Raw genomic sequence first — 15735 nt, 5'->3', positions numbered from 1 at the left:
CTTCTAACTGAATCTTGATCATTGACATCATAGCTTGATATGGGAACCCTCAATCTAGGATCATTCTGAATTTGATACATGTCACCAATGCCTTCATCACTAGAATTTGATTTATTTAGGGGTACAATTTCATCCTCTTCTATTACATTACGCTCAGCTGTCACTTCAGGTTCCGGTGGAATTGTGCTTGTACCAGTAACATTATCATTCTGCTGCCCTTGATAAACAACCAGTTGCATACAACTTTCATCAATAGCGAGTGATTGCTTCTTCTTTGTAGCAGCCCGCTGCAAGAAACTCCTCAAATCCGTGGTGATACTCTTTTTTCTCTTCATATTAAGACCTAAAATTAAATCAAGAGACTAACCTGAGGAATGGGATAAATTGCTATTCCAAAGAATTGGGAGGGATTGGGAACACTAGACTTACAAGAAACTCGATCGCCGTCGCCGATCAGTCGTCGTGGACTCGTGGTGTTGCCTGATCGCCCCGCAGAGGCGCAGACTGCAGTCCTCGTCGAGACGTCGACCGTTGTGCGTCGTGCCTATGTGTGCGCTGCTGCCTGCCCGCCGCCCGCCTGTGCCTGTGCGCCGATCAGCCGATGACACCGCTAGCAGGAACATGATCAGATGCAGCCGCCGCCGGCCGCTAGAACGTAGGATACGTCGATACAAGGAGAGGGATACGAGAAGACGAGGATACAGGAGAGATGGGGATACGGAAGTTTTGTTTCAAGTTTCATAGCGTTGGGCCAAGTGGGCCGGTAGGAGCTAATATTTTTTTATTTTTCTTGTATACACTAATACACATATGTATAAATATTATATATATAAATTTTTTTGCCAAAACTTTTAGGTATTCAACTGAACCAGACAAGGCCAAGAAGAAAAAAAAAAGATCATCATTAGCGTCGCTATTCGACGAGGAGGAATCAGGGAGCCAGGGGACGAAGGAACGGGAGCAATCAAGAAGCGGATCAGGAATCTGTGGCTTCCACTGCGGCCCAGTCAGTTGCGCAAGGCGCTGCTGCTGCTTTATCGGTGCGGTGCCTGCACCTGCATCTGCATCTTCATGTGATTGCGGAAGAAAGGAATCAGGGCCTCGTTTAGTTCACCTTGAAAACCAATTTTTTTTTTAAGATTTTCCGTCACATCGAATCTTATGGCACATGCATAAAACATTAAATATAAACAAAAACAAAAACTAATTACACAGTTTAGCTGTAAATCACGAGACGAATCTTTTGATCCTAGTTAGTCCATGATTAAATAATATTTGTCACAAATAAACGAAAGTACTACAGTACCGAAAATTTTTCACTTATCGGAACCTAAACAAGGCCAGGAAGAAGGCGGCGGGGCGGCAAGCCGGCCGCGTCAGCTCAGCTCTGGACTCTGGAGCCATGCCGTCCTTATCTGTGGAGTGGGAAGTGGGCGGCGGCGCGGCGACAGTGACACGAGGCATTGTGTTTGTGTGGCGTGAGCTCTGTTGGAATCGCCTTTGGATCATGGATCCTGCCCGTGCGAGCGGTGCGGATCAAACGGCCTGAACAAACCGTCGGATCTTGAGTCGTGCACCAGACCAGCGCTTTAGTTCAAAAATTTTATAAAATTTTTCAGCCTGTCACATAGAATCTTAAGGAATATAAATAGAACATTAAATACAGACAAAGTAGTAATTAATGTCAAGTACCGTTCACAATACCTAAGCTGATATCATAAAAAGGCTAAGACTCCGTTTCAAAACAAGAGACCAAAGACCAAATCGTCTATCCTTGAGAAGAACAGTTGGGTCGCCCAAAGGATATCTCTAGGTTGGGCTGGAACCACTCTGATTTGGTTCAGGGCAAGCCTCAAGCGACACGAGCCGTCCTCCATCTCGCCCGAGGCCAACCTTCAGACGGATTCTACGACTCGCTCGAGCCTAAGCCTCGGACGGATTATGTGATTCCCCCGAGTCCAAGCCTCCGATGGTTTCTTCCGCCTCGTCCGAGCCTAGGCTCAGATCCCCTTTTCAGCATAGTACTCAAGCTTACAGCACACAGTTGTCATACGACAAATGAGATGTAGTGTATGTCCATGCACCCATGCTGCACAAGTAGGGTATGGCATTTGTTGTTCTGTCTACTCCCGTCACTGTAACACCAGACTCCTATCAGTCTATCACTATGCATACGGTGGGTGAGGGCCTCATTTCAACCACACGCCCAACACACATTCACCAGACCACATGCATGGTCAGCAACACCACAAGCACGAGTAAAGTCTCATTCGCTATACTAAGCCAAGGCCTCGGACATGTTGCATTCCTCACAACTCGCTTGTAACCCCTACTACGAGCATTTGCGTGCAGGTTAATACAAACTTCCTCCTCATACTAGACATAGGGCACGTTTGGCCTGAACCGGTATAAATCTTCGTGTTTTTTCTGCATCACCATCTGGGTTTGGGTGCACGCAGACTCACATCACTTGTTAGTGCCTGGACCACGAGTCCAGACACCGACAACTAATTACACAGTTTATCAATAATTTGTGAGATAAATTTTTTGAAACTAATTAGTCCATAATTAGACAATATTTATCAAATACAAACAAAAATACTACAAGATTCATTTCGCAAAAAATTTTGGAGTCTAGGATGAAGGCAAATGCGATCGGACCTCTCTCTCTTTGTGGGCTGCCACATCAATGTGCAAGTAGCAGCGAACATGAAACATCCTAGTGAAAGTACTGTTCACTTAGTGGCAGTGAATAGGAAACATCCGAGCGGTATAAGCCTATTCACTTGTCTAATAAGTCATGATTAAAAATACTATTTATTAATTTATTGTGAGAAAAAAATTAGCAGATTTCACCATGGAAAAAAAATAGCCCGCTATTTTTGCCGCTATAGCCTGAAATAGCTTGAAAAAAATTGTGCCGCTATTTGCGTTCATGCATAATTTTGCCGCTAAAGTACGCTAATTACGGTTTATAAAACGCTAAACACTTTGCCTTAGCTCGCTATTTAAAACATAGGATTTGACAAATAAATTTAAACGAACAAGCTGAAACATCACTCACTTGAGCTTACCAGCCGAATTCGTCAACTATTTAGCAGTGTTTTTCTCTCCCAACAAATCAATGAATAATACTTTCTATCATAACTGATAAGTCAAACGAACTGTGTGGCCAAAAGTCTACCATATAATACTATCACGTCGCTGGACCTAGGAATGGAAACTGATGTCTCTGTTTCGTCCTCATGGCCCAAAAAGCCCACGCAGGAGCTCAAGAGCCAGCTAACCCAATATGTCTGTTTCAGGACCCAAGCTAGCCCACAACTTCTCTTAGTTGCATGGCTGCCCATTTATTACTGGATAAAATTCTCACCTAGTAGACTAAGAAATACGAGCATCGCATCAACCTAACATGACAGTCATCGTAATAACCCATTGGACCGGCTTTCAGTTCGTGGTTCCTGGGCTAACAAAAACATCAATTATCTGCATTTTTATTACATACCTATGAACATATATATATCTCTCATATATTGACACAAAAAATTAGGGGCCTCTCTTTCTATTAGAGCAGGCTCCATCAAAATCCACCTCTAAAAATGTCGTCTCTACAAATTAAGAGTTTGTAGATGCAACAGAGAATTCTAGCTTTCAATAAAAATAGATTTGTAGAGGTAGTTCTGCAATTAGCAATATGGCTCACCTCTTAAAATAGGTGCAACATAGTAACTTTCATAACTTAATATTTTGGCAAAGTGGGGGTGGAAATAGTCCAGTTTATTGGTATATGTGGATTCATTCAAACCTTAGGATTTCCATTTGTCATGAATCAACATCCAAGATGATCACATTTTGTGCTTCTTTTGCTTCCGTGTCACACCCATATTTTAAGAACAAAATAAGATGCATAAAAGACTCATATGTGCCCTAGAAACAGTCGCACACATAAGTAGACAAATCTTAAATGTATCATTACAGTGTTTATTATATAGCGGAATAATAATTATTACATAATCTCAAACACAAATAAAGATACTCTCGACGGAAGCACCACACAGGGACACTGTCGACTGGTTGACTCCAAGCTTAGTACTCATAACGGTAGTCCTTATTCCAGTCATCTTCATTAGAATATCCTGAGGTGTTGGGAAATTGCAAGAGTGATCACATATCGTACTCAACAAGTATAACCAGGGGTTCATGAGGCTCAATTAGCTGACACTGGTTTGATTGCATTTAGCTTTTATAGGTAGATAGCATGTTTATATTTAGATAACAAATGCCAAGGTAGCATATTTAAATCCCATAACCACATGATCAAATGTATATAAGAATTATGAATAACACATATAAACAACATAATAAACCATCATTTATCATTATTAATCATGTTCATCAGTGTCCATCTATTCCGTTAGTTTTTCGGACCGCCCGTATCTGTGGGCACGACTAGTATACTAGATTTAACACTCTGCAGAGGTTGTACATCTTTACCCATGAGTTGTGATTTACCCTTTCCCTCGAGGCCCGTCGACCTCTTAGCTCAAGGAAAGCCGGCAGGGCTCACTATGAAGCCTTTCAAGGGTTTCGTCTAACAAGTTAGGGCCATTAGATTCACTCGGCGGGCAGATATAGAGCCCCCTTCCATGGCACATAACACGCAACCTATACACACGGACAAAGGCCGCACTATACCCAACAAGCTAGAAAAAGGTCCTCATACTGAGCTAAAACTAGAGCCATGTAGCCCTTATGGTTGTACGAGTTGTCATAGCTTTTGCCAAGTGATAAGTCCTTATGGAGGGTCAAGATCAATCTAGCAAAAGCTAGAGTTCTTTGCACCCTTTAAGTTCAAGTTGCTAGAAAGCTTATTTTATTGTTTATTGTATATCCAAATATTCATGTCACAAGATCATGGATTAATAATCAAGCACTGGTAATAACTACCCAAATGCATATCCAAATAGGTAACAAGGAATAATAGATAACAATCATCTATAATTTCACTAGGGTTGTCAAGGTGGACATATGCATATGATATATGTATTAAAAGTGTGTAGGTAACAAGGGTAGTCCCAAGTTATACTTGCCTTGATCAAAGCTTTCCTGAAACTCCTGCTGCTGGTCGAAAGATTGCCCTTGATCACCAACGTAAAGCTCACCGACTAAACTCGATCATCAATCAACAACACGCATTCCAATAGTGACAATCATACACAAGGCAAACAAGCTATAATTAGAACAATACACCAACAATGGTAAAATAAATATAAAAGTTTATAAAAATGTTCTATGCAGCGCTACGGTCACACAGACGTAAAGATCACGAAAATTAGAATTAAAACGGTGAAGTTATGAATTTTCTAAGATTTCCTATATAAGAATAATTAATTAAATAGTGCCACGAAATTAAAAAGTTTCAAATTGAAGAAACAACACTACTGACATAAAGTTCACATGATGCATTTTGAACAGGTCAAATCGGAGTTAAAACGGTATTTTATTATCAAAACAACTTCAATGGCAAAACTGTAAATAACAGAAGACGTATTTTTCCTAAGCCGATCTAGAATACGTCTTTAGAATTTGAAAACGTAAACCTCGACAGCGCCTTGGACTGCGGGTTCTAAAAGGAAAAAACCTAGGGGCTCTTTAACAAAAACTCCAGCGAAACGTTATCTTCTAATCTGGGCGCTTGGTTTTGGATCCTACGACCGAGATTCGTTTCGGGGGAAAGCAGGCGGCGGGCCGGCCGGAGCTGAGCCTCCCCGCGGCGGCGCGCCATTGTTGGGAAGCCAAGCTCGCCGGAGTTCTTGGCCTCGGCGATTTAGGGCACCAATCCACAAACCGAGAGCATGGGAATGACGCGGGGCTCCTTGCGAACTCACCAGTGCTCCTATCGCGACCCGAGGGGGCTTGGAAGAGGGTCGGCCGCGCGAGAGGAGCTCCGCGAGATCCGCTCCTTGACGCCAGTGGTGGCTGGGGCTTCCCCGACGCGTTTAGATCGAAAAGATGCATGCGGGGCGGGGCTAGGAACTTTATAGGGGCTAGGTTGGGCGCTTGAACTAGGAAATCGCGAAGAGTCCAGGATCGGTTGCCATCGGGGTGTCTGGCTCGGTGACGGCACGAGGAAGGAGATGGAGGAGGACGCCGACTTGCGGGCCCCACGTGTCAGAGACCAGAGAGAGAGGAGAGCGCGCTGCTGGGCTTCGGCTCACTGTCTGGGCTGGCCATTGGGCCAAGGCGGGAGGGGGAGAAATTGAAGGCCGAGTGGGGGGTTAGCTAGGCCTCTGGGCCAACACAGATAAAGGAGTTCCCCCTTTCTCTTTTTTTTATTTTTCTTTTCCAAAGCATTTTTCCATTAGAATTTGGATCAAACAAATGAAAACCAATAATCTAACAGCACAAAGAAATAATTATGCTCCAGCATGAATGCAAAACATGTTCCTAAACTTATGACAAATTTTAATTTCATAAAAGTTATTTATTTACTATATTAAATGCTCATAAACACACTTAAATAAATCAAATTAAATCTTATTAATTGAAAATCAAAATTTGGGTGTTACATTCTGTCAAAGTTGGGGGTCAATATAGGGTAACACTTAGGTGGGTGGGGGGGGGGAGTTCTACCAAACTCCTTAGGCCTACTTTGGCAGCACAGGAGAGTTTTCCCTGGGAACCTAACCCTGCGAGTGGAAATTTTTGGACCCCTCGTTCCCGCCCTCTTCCCAGGCCAGAGTTCCACAGGTGGGAGGCTTTCCCTGATGCTATTTGGCAACAGATCACCTGGAGCAGAATTTGACATGACATAACATACGAAAGTTGATTACGCTTTGCACTGTTCTACAGACCAGGGAGTCTCATACGAAAGTTTGCACTGTTTTTCTTCTTTTTAATAACCAAGAGAACTTCTGCCAAAGTATGGCAATAAAACTGAAAATAATGTCTTAAAAAATAAAGAAAAATCTGAACTTTTTGAATAACCCCATATCAATGTCGAGCACAACATTTTCATGAGCATAAAGCATGGAAAATCACAATACTAATTATTTGACATAGTCCAATATATAGAAAATTAGTTCCAAATGGCAAAATCAACTCAGCCAATCCATTCATCACCAAATCAGAGATGATCACCATATAGATATCTAAGACATAATAAAAAAAGAATATGGTTTAATTCATTTTCATGGGTAGTGTTCGATAAAAAAGAAACTCCTTTCCATAAGCTTCTCACATAAGCACTAAAGCTAGACATTTTTCTTCTAAAATCATACATCACTTCCAGCATTGCCTCCACAAAGAGCACTGCAAATAAACAAAGGGCAAACATTAGCAGCTAAGACACACAAAACAGAACCAACACAATTTTCTAACTGAAAGGTAGCATTTTCTGACTGAAAGGTAGCATATATCTGACTAAAAGAGACTTTTTTCTGACTGAAACACTACACAAAAACAAACTGAAAGAAGTTCAATTCAATACAGTGGTAATCACAACATAATGTCTCATTTAGTCAGATGCTTGCATAGTTGGAGTACCAATGCCCAGCTTGGTTATTAGCTAAAGACAAGAAAGAACTCTGTTGTTTATGCATGAATAGAGCCAGTCTACTGTGAAGAGCATCACTAGTATTATTTTATATATGTGCACATATGACAGATAACTAGCACAGTGGCAACAACCTTAGCAATTTTATTTAGATAGTAGAATCTTGCAAATTCTAACTGCTAAATATCTAAGAAAGCAAATAAAACAACATAGCCTAAACATGCCCTTTTCATAATTGTCTGCACTTACAAACATTGAACCAAAACAGAGAGACCTACATAAAAAGGGCATATTCAAACAATATACCTGGATACAATGACTACAACTACCTTTTTCTTCTCAAATCAAATATTGCCTCCATCAACATTGCCTCCACTGATAGCACTGCAAGTAAGCACAAGAAAAAGCATTAGCAGCTAAGGTACACCAAAGTAAACTAATCCAATGGTAGCTAAGCTATACCTAATTTGCTGTTTGAGCCAAATCAAGCGAACATTTTTGTTTTTCATTTTCATGAATACCTCCCTATCAATCTCAGATTTGAAGATGTTCATAGCATATGCCTTTTCCACATCAGTAAGTTGCATGGTATCAACTTCATCGAGACATTTGTCAACTGAAAATTGTTCGTCTTGTTTCTTCTTTTCTTCGAGAGCTTTCATGGTTTTACTTGTTTGTGTCATCTTAAACTGCACAAAACCATCAATAGCAGCACCAAGACTTTGCTTACGCTTTCTCCCACCACTCACTCCTTGATTAGATTCTCCTGTAGACTGAGCTTCATTGTGTGCACTTGAGACATCTAGCCCATCAAAAGGAGTAGATAGACCTGTGCTCTCAGCTGGAGCAGCTGGAGCAGCGAGAGCAGGTGGAGCAGCTGGAGCAGGTGGAGCAACTGGAGCAGCGGGAGCAGCTGGGCCAACAGTAGGAACAAGGGGAGCAGCGGGAGCAGGCAGCAAGTGCTCAGTTGATGTGAAGTTTAGATCTCCAGTAGCAACACTTCCTATGCAAAAAAAATAGTGCACAGTTATACTTCAACTATAGGCATACTATTTTTTAATGGGATGAAATCAATCTATACATGTTTCAAACACTACACCAATACTACAAATTTTTAAAGAGAAGATTCAAATAATATACCCGCATACAATGATGTACACTCATCATATAAAGGAAACGGCTTCTTCTGAAACTTAGTCATCTTTGCATTATCCTATTTCATACCAAGACAACATTATAGTTAGTGCTTGCAACTAGAATATAGCAGCAATTTTTTGGTTTAGTGAAAAAAACTTACACTGATAAGTTTCTTCCATTTTTCTGGTTCCGCAATGACCATGGCCAATGTGTCATTCCAGCCAACACCACTTTCCTTTCTTGCTACATGTATTGCCTTCCAGCTGCCCTTTAGCTCCTTCTCCTTCTCTTGCAGTTGCTGCTTTGTGAAGCGTGCTAAAGGATACATTTGGGTAAACTTCTCAGAGATACTTCTCCAACCCTCTACGGTCCATCCATTCTGACCCCTGAACAACGGGATATTCACATGATCTCTCATAATGTCAACAAGCCCTTTCTCATATCTAGAGTTCCATGTAGCCCTTTCCTTCGACATTGCTGCAATAAATATTATAGAATGTATTGGAGAACTTATTATAGACTGTTGCATCACAGAATGTATTACATAAATACATAACTTAGAACTCATAAATTATATTCCTAACACTACTATCCTACACATTGTAGGCAGCCCACATCTGATGGGCTATCTGGTCTCGTAGGATATTTCCATGGTTTGATTCCATCTCACTTGGGTAGTTAGTGTCTCCCTCTGGCAAGTCGACATAATCTGATGGGTTGATATTATCAGGTAGGTAGTCAAACCACTCTTCACTCCCATTCAACCCTCTAATGATGTTGTGAAACACAGCAGCAGCTGCTGGAATCTTAACTTGGGATTCAATTGGGTAATGTGTCCCCACTTTCAGAATTGGAAACCGCTTTTTGAGAACCCCAAAGGCCCTCTCAATGTGATTTCGAAGAATCGCATGCCGATGATTGAACAATTCCTTGTAGTTGGCATATGCGTTTCCCCTCTGGCCACGTCTCCTAAACTCACTGAGATGATACTTAACTCCTCGGTAGGGAGCAAGGAATGATGGTGTGTTTGCATATCCACCGTCTACAAGATAGAATTTACCATCCGGCACAGTAAACCCCTTGCCAAGAGCAGACCGCAACACTCCTGCATCTGATGCGGATCCTTCCCAACCAGATGAGATGAGAGTAAACTTCAGGTCGAAGTCACAAGCAAACATTACATTCTGCGATAGTGTTCCCTTCCTATTTCTATAGGGACTGGCCTTGTCTTGTCCAATTGTGATTGGGACATGCGTACCATCAATAGCACCTATGCAATTCTGCAGGTAAGAAAAATTACTAAAGATTTGGATTGTATTTAGGAATGGTATTAAGGAAAGTGTACTGTATGTATGAACCGACCTGAAAGAATGGCATAAATCTAGGGTCACATGTAATCTTCACGTGTGTGTTGCTTGGGTTCGGAAGTCTGATGAATCTTTGAATTAATGCTGGAATGATATCGAAGACCTCATTTATTTTCCTATGCACTGTCTCACCGCTATGTTGAAACTCCTTCTTTAGCCTATCTGTGCTTGCATTATGAGAGAGCATGAACATAAAAAGACCAAGTTGCTCCTCAATCTTCATGCCACGTGTGTCACGTAGCAAGTTCTCGGCTCTGAGAAAGTTTGCTATAGTTCTAAATATTTCAGTCTCCATCCTAAATTCTACCTTGCACCAATTCTCATGCCCTTCGAGGATCTCTTTAACTTTTTTAGCTCCAGGAAGAGAAGAGGTGTGCTCAGGTGTTTTCTCTTCTTCGAGAAAGGGCATTATAGCAGGGAGAAGAACAAAGAATAGCTCCTCATCTTCTTCTTCCTCTTCCAACAAAAAATTCCTAGCAAGGTCTTCCCAAGAAGCCATCTAGTGTTTCATATATGAAATTATATTATTACATATACAAATGCAGTGATCAAATATTTAAATCTACAAATGCATAACACGCCGATAAAATACTATTGCAAAATAACTAGGCATTCTCACAAAACTAAGCTGATAATCCAGTAACCACACTATTAACCACCATAGGTCTACAATGCTGGTGGTAACAAGACCAATAACAGAAACTGCTTAGATCTACAGCGAATTTCACCAAATCACCAACCAACCAAAATCCTGAAGTGTCCTCATGTTTGTACTGGACGAACCACAAAAAGTTTGTTGAAACACAGCCATGCATAGCACAAGCCTAGAGCATACCGATCCAGTAAAAATGTAACAGTGGAAAAAAGAACAGATGCAGCCATACAGATAAACTAGAAAGCAGAAAAAACAATAGATGCAGTAGGCAACAGTGGGGGAACTAACCTGACACCAGTGTCACCTCGTCCCAAGAATAGCACCAACTTCTTGAAGCCCTCTTGCAAGACCCAGGAAGGTTAAAATCTGAAAAACACAAGATTGGTCCAGACTTATCATCACATGGAAAGACACAAGTATTAGCTATTAATCATCTGGGACTGACTAAGACCATCAATGAAAGATACAAGTATTAGCTATGAACCTGGTCAGACAAACTACAGAAAATATTTATTTTCATACAAAAGAAAACCCACTGTAGTCCTAATGGTACTACGCATCACGGCAAAATAGTCAAATGGTATGGAATGGAAATAAAATAGCCAACTTGTGTTTATAACAAGAAATAAAATAAATTAGAGAATTTAAGCATTCAACAAAGAGGCCTTTTGTGGACTTAACAAAAAAAAGAAAAAGTTCCATACTAACTACAGAACCATACATATTGTCCCTGACTGCTCCTGTAAACTCAATATCGAGTCCAATTCACCAGAACTGAATGCTCCATTTGTCTGTGTTTAACACACCCAACTGCCCCAGTTCGGCATAAAAAAAATGCTCAGAAGAAGCTCAGCACACACAACCATAGGAATCTCACTCACCTGGGAGCTTCCTAGGCTTGCGCAGCGGTATGAATTTGGCGCCAATAGCCAACGCAATTGCCGGGCCAAATATGAAGCCCCTGGCCTCAATCCCTGGAGGAAACAAGAAACAAGTATGGGAATGATTCATAGTTAATCCATGATTAAATCATGTGACAAATTAAGGGATGCAGCCAGCAGCAGATATTATTGCAGCACGATCTGGCGAATGACAAGTAACATGAAATGAAATCTGGCAAGCAGTAGCAAAACAGATCGCTATGCATCAGGATAAATAAAGCAAACAGAAGTTTTATCAGAACAAAAACTGTCAGTCAATTCACAAGATTTCCAGAGCACACATGAATCAACAATTCAGAGTAGATGAAAATACATTTAAGTTTACTACCAGCAGAATTTAACATGACATAACAGACCGAAGCAATAAAGCACAGACAACAGTTCAGTGATTTGATCCAAGTTCGTTTATGCTTCTATCAACACAAAACGTATGATTTACACGCCACTTCTTGTCTAATCAAGTTAGCCAGCTCCGATGCAGGTATTGTTTAAGGGTCACAGTTGCAGTTCAGCGACGTCTCTAAAAAAATCCCCGCCTAACCGTCGCAGGAATGGACAATTTTCTTTCCACAAGACGATGAACAGCACCTGTCCCAGCCAACCACAGCAATCATGTCCTGCTAAACGACTAGAGCCGCAATCATCGTCTTTTTTAACATAACATAAGCATCAGCATAAACCAAATTGCTACAAAACGAATAGGACATAACAACAGAGAACAGACCATCATATTCAGCTACGAGGTGACTTACAGTAACACCCTACTCTACTCCCAGCCTAGTAGTACTAGTATCTATCGCCTTCCAAAGCACACAAGTGTCACAGATCAGGACGGCAACCGGCCACCCAAGGCCAATGCCGAAACGCGCTGCTAATCCCATCGAGACCACACATCGGCGAAGGAGAAGGGAGGAAGGACTTACCGGATCTTGGAACGAGGCAAGAGGCCAGACGCCGGATCTAGAGAAACAGCCAATCAAAAGAGAGGGTCAAGAAACTCAAAACCCTAGCAAGAGGCACTGTTGCATGAGAAGAGATGTTGGGCTCACTGTTGGCTTGAGACGGGAAGCCGGGGCAGAGGAGACGGGATGCCGGGGCAGAGGAGACGGGATGCCGGAGCGGAAGGCGATGGGATGCCGGCGCGTCGTCGATGGGATGCTGGGGTGGCGTCGACGAGATGCCGAGGTGGAGGCGACTCGACGTGATGCGGTGGAGGCGCGCGACTCGATCTGGATGGAGCCCGGCGGTCGATCTGGATGGAGCCCGGCGAGCGGCGGCGGAGTCTGGAAACTGCGCGGCGTCGCGAGGAAAACCTGGGCGGCGGCGGCGTCGCGAGGGAGCCGTGCGGCTCGCGAGCGCACGGGGTCTCCACGGGGAAACCCTCCCGAGGCATTGAGTCGTGGATTTATTCCACGAGTAAAACACAGGGAAGCGGGCCGCATTCCTCCAGTTCGTGGGCTGCCAAATGGTGCATAATTTTGGCCCGGGGGAGGCTGGCACGGGCCTGATTAGCCCATGGAAAAGGCTGGGATCCCTGCGGGATCGTGGGCTGCCAAAGAAGCCCTTAGGGGTCATGTGACCAAGTTTTGTGCCTCAATTGGCACGTCTCGTCTCTGAAGGAGGGAGGGGGTGTGTGTGTGCGCGCGGGGGGAGGGGGGTGTGCTTTGGCTAACCCTCTTAGGGGTTAGGCGACCGAGCCTTGTGGGTTCTTGTGTCCTATTTTTGCTAGCTGCACTCATCTAATGGAATACACGTACACCATGTATAGGTGCAACCATACTATTTAGACAAAAAAAATCATGAAATGTTGTTCCCTTAAATCTAGTGTGACATGGTTGACAATTTTGATCATCTATTTTTATACCAAACAACGTCAACATGTCTTTAAAAACCACTGGTTATTTTTGGAGGCCGCCTAACTTTTGCCCGCCTTTGTTAAACAAATGTCATGTCTCTCAAAATCAATTTTGTAGTAGTGACATCACTACTACAGAACAGGCCTTTGGTCACTTGCCCAAAATGAACAATAATCTCGGCCAAAACAGAAGTCCGGGACAAAAACATATTTAGTCCCGGTTGGTGAGACCAACCGGGGACTAATAAGTCCCCTTGTTCCTAACGCGCTACTGTATGTCACGAGCATCGGACAGAGTGAGAGCTTATTAGTCCCGCGTTGGTCTCACCAACCGGGACAAAAGCTTATCCTTTAGTCCCGGTTGGTACCACCAACCGGGATTAAAAGCTTTTGTCCCGGCCCGTCCCACCGGCCGAGACTAGTGTTGGAATTTAGTCCCGGTTTTTAAAAGGAACCGGGATTAAATGTCCCTCCCCATATTTGAACTCTTCTTCCCGTGGCCGAGCCCATCGATCTTCACTCTTTTGCTGTGTTCTTTATTTAGAGTTGCTTGTTCTAGCTTGCTCTCATCTCCGGCTATTGATTCATTTCATCGTTTCTACACCGTCATCGACTTGTTAAGAGGTTACTAGCTTCATCTTCTCAACATTTAGAAGCGGCGTATATCATTTCCTAGTGTTATGTATATTATTTTTTATTTTATGGTTTTTTTAAGAGGTTACTAGCTTCATCGCCATTTCAAAAGCGACGCGTTTTTTTAGAGAAATAGTGGTAATATGTTTTTTATTTTAATTAGTTTAGAAAAAAATAAAAACATATAATACTTTAATTTGCAATTTTTGACCGATTTAGTTAGTTAATTATAACTAGTATACATACCACATTTCATGATTATTTAAGAAAATAGAGAATTTTTGTGCTTTTTAATTTAGCTTGTTTAGAAAAAATAGAAATATAGAATTTTAGGTTTTTTGTTACTTTAATTTCTCTATTAAAAATAAAAACATATAATACTTTAATTTGCAATTTTTGACCGATTTAGTTATTTAATTATAACTAGTATACATACCACATTTCATGATTATTTAGGAAAATAGAGAATTTTTGTGTTTTTTTAATTTAGCTTGTTTAGAAAAATTAGAAATAGAGAATTTTAGGTTTTTGTTACTTTAATTTCTCTATTAAAAATTAGAAACTTATAATACTTTAATTTGCACTTTATGACATGGTTAATTAGTTAATTATAACTAGTATGCATGCCACATTTCATGATTAGTTAGAAAATATAACACTCCAAAATTTTTAATTTTGGATTGTTATTAGAAAATACTAAATTAAATAAGGATTTAAAATTTTTCTAAAATATTCCAAGATTTATTTAATTATTGAATTCCAAAAAGAGAGAAAATGTGGAATTTTTAATTTTTTTATAAAGATTAAGTGGAGGGTGATTTATTTGATGTGTGTTTTGTGCCCTAGCTTTGTTTGGTTTGTGTGAGAAAAAATAAATTATAAAATTTCGAGCGAGCCACGATTAAGTCCTTTCGGTTTTCGGAAAAATAAAATTCCAAAAGTCCTATTTGAAAACTAATTCAAACTCGAGTTGGAAAACAATTTAGAAATGTGTTTAAACTAAAATATATTTGGATTTTAAAATAGTCCAAAAACATGTTATAGAATAATCTCAAGTTTTTGAATTCAAAAATGGTTTGAAAATTTATTTAGCAAAATAGCTTAGAAATTATGTTTTATAAAAAGAAAAAGGTTTTCTTTTCCTCTCTCATCTCGGCCTCCTTCAGTTTGCCAGCCCACCCGCACCCCTCTCAACTTGGGCCTGGCCCAGCAGTGCCGCAGCCCAGCAGCAGCCGCGCAGCCCGCCTCGCGCCTGAGCCGCTGCCACGCGGGCTCCGCTTGCCAGTCTCTAGCAGCCGCTGCCAGCCTGGCCCCACGCGTCAGCGCCCGCGGTCATCCCCTACCTCCGGCTGGATCGGAGCCGGACGCAACCGCCGCCCGATCCTCGTGCGCGCGCGTCCCACGAGGTTCCCCGAGCCTATAAAGGGCTTAGCCCTGAGCGCCGCGCCCCTCCCTAAACCCTAGGGCGCCGCCGCCATCACCTTAGCCCTAGCCGCGAGCCGCGGTCACCGCCGCCGCCGCGTGGAGGTGCTTGCCGTCGGTGATCTCCACCCCGACCCCATCTCCGACGACGACGACCGGCCCTCGGCGTC

At 42.1% G+C, this 15735-nt stretch overlaps 1 protein-coding gene across 3 annotated transcripts; it reads right to left on the bottom strand.

The window, feature by feature from the left end:
- On the bottom strand, nt 7008-12899 carry LOC8071024 (vacuolar protein sorting-associated protein 37B). 3 transcript variants are annotated; one of them, XM_021464650.1, is made up of 9 exons: nt 12705-12899; nt 12579-12615; nt 11596-11688; nt 11003-11080; nt 8853-9169; nt 8696-8768; nt 8018-8558; nt 7862-7939; nt 7008-7311 (listed from the first exon to the last, which is right to left on the bottom strand). In XM_021464650.1, exons 5-8 carry the CDS (start codon nt 9165-9167, stop codon nt 7900-7902), a joined length of 969 nt encoding a protein of 322 aa, XP_021320325.1. In that variant the 5' UTR covers nt 9168-9169; nt 11003-11080; nt 11596-11688; nt 12579-12615; nt 12705-12899; the 3' UTR covers nt 7008-7311; nt 7862-7899. The 3 variants fall into 3 exon arrangements, 2 of the variants coding, with proteins under 2 accessions (XP_021320325.1, XP_021320324.1); XR_002454857.1 differs by lacking the exons at nt 11003-11080; nt 11596-11688; nt 12579-12615; nt 12705-12899 and having other exon boundaries at nt 8077-8558; nt 8853-9827; XM_021464649.1 differs by lacking the exons at nt 11003-11080; nt 11596-11688; nt 12579-12615; nt 12705-12899 and having other exon boundaries at nt 8853-9827.

The sequence above is a fragment of the Sorghum bicolor genome, chromosome 7, assembly GCF_000003195.3.
Source record: "Sorghum bicolor cultivar BTx623 chromosome 7, Sorghum_bicolor_NCBIv3, whole genome shotgun sequence".
Classification (NCBI taxonomy): Eukaryota; Viridiplantae; Streptophyta; class Magnoliopsida; order Poales; family Poaceae; genus Sorghum; species Sorghum bicolor.
This window is presented reverse-complemented; position numbering and strand designations above follow the sequence as displayed.

Excerpts from the sequence above, each read along its gene's own strand:
- LOC8071024 (XM_021464649.1), bottom strand. The coding sequence starts at position 9,260 with ATGAGTTCTAAGTTATGTATTTATGTAATACATTCTGTGATGCAACAG. Across the intron at positions 8,559-8,695 it reads GTGTACATCATTGTATGCGG|GAAGTGTTGCTACTGGAGAT; the intron begins GTATATTATTTG and ends TTTTTTGCATAG. Across the intron at positions 7,940-8,017 it reads TGGCTCAAACAGCAAATTAG|TGCTATCAGTGGAGGCAATG; the intron begins GTATAGCTTAGC and ends GCTTACTTGCAG.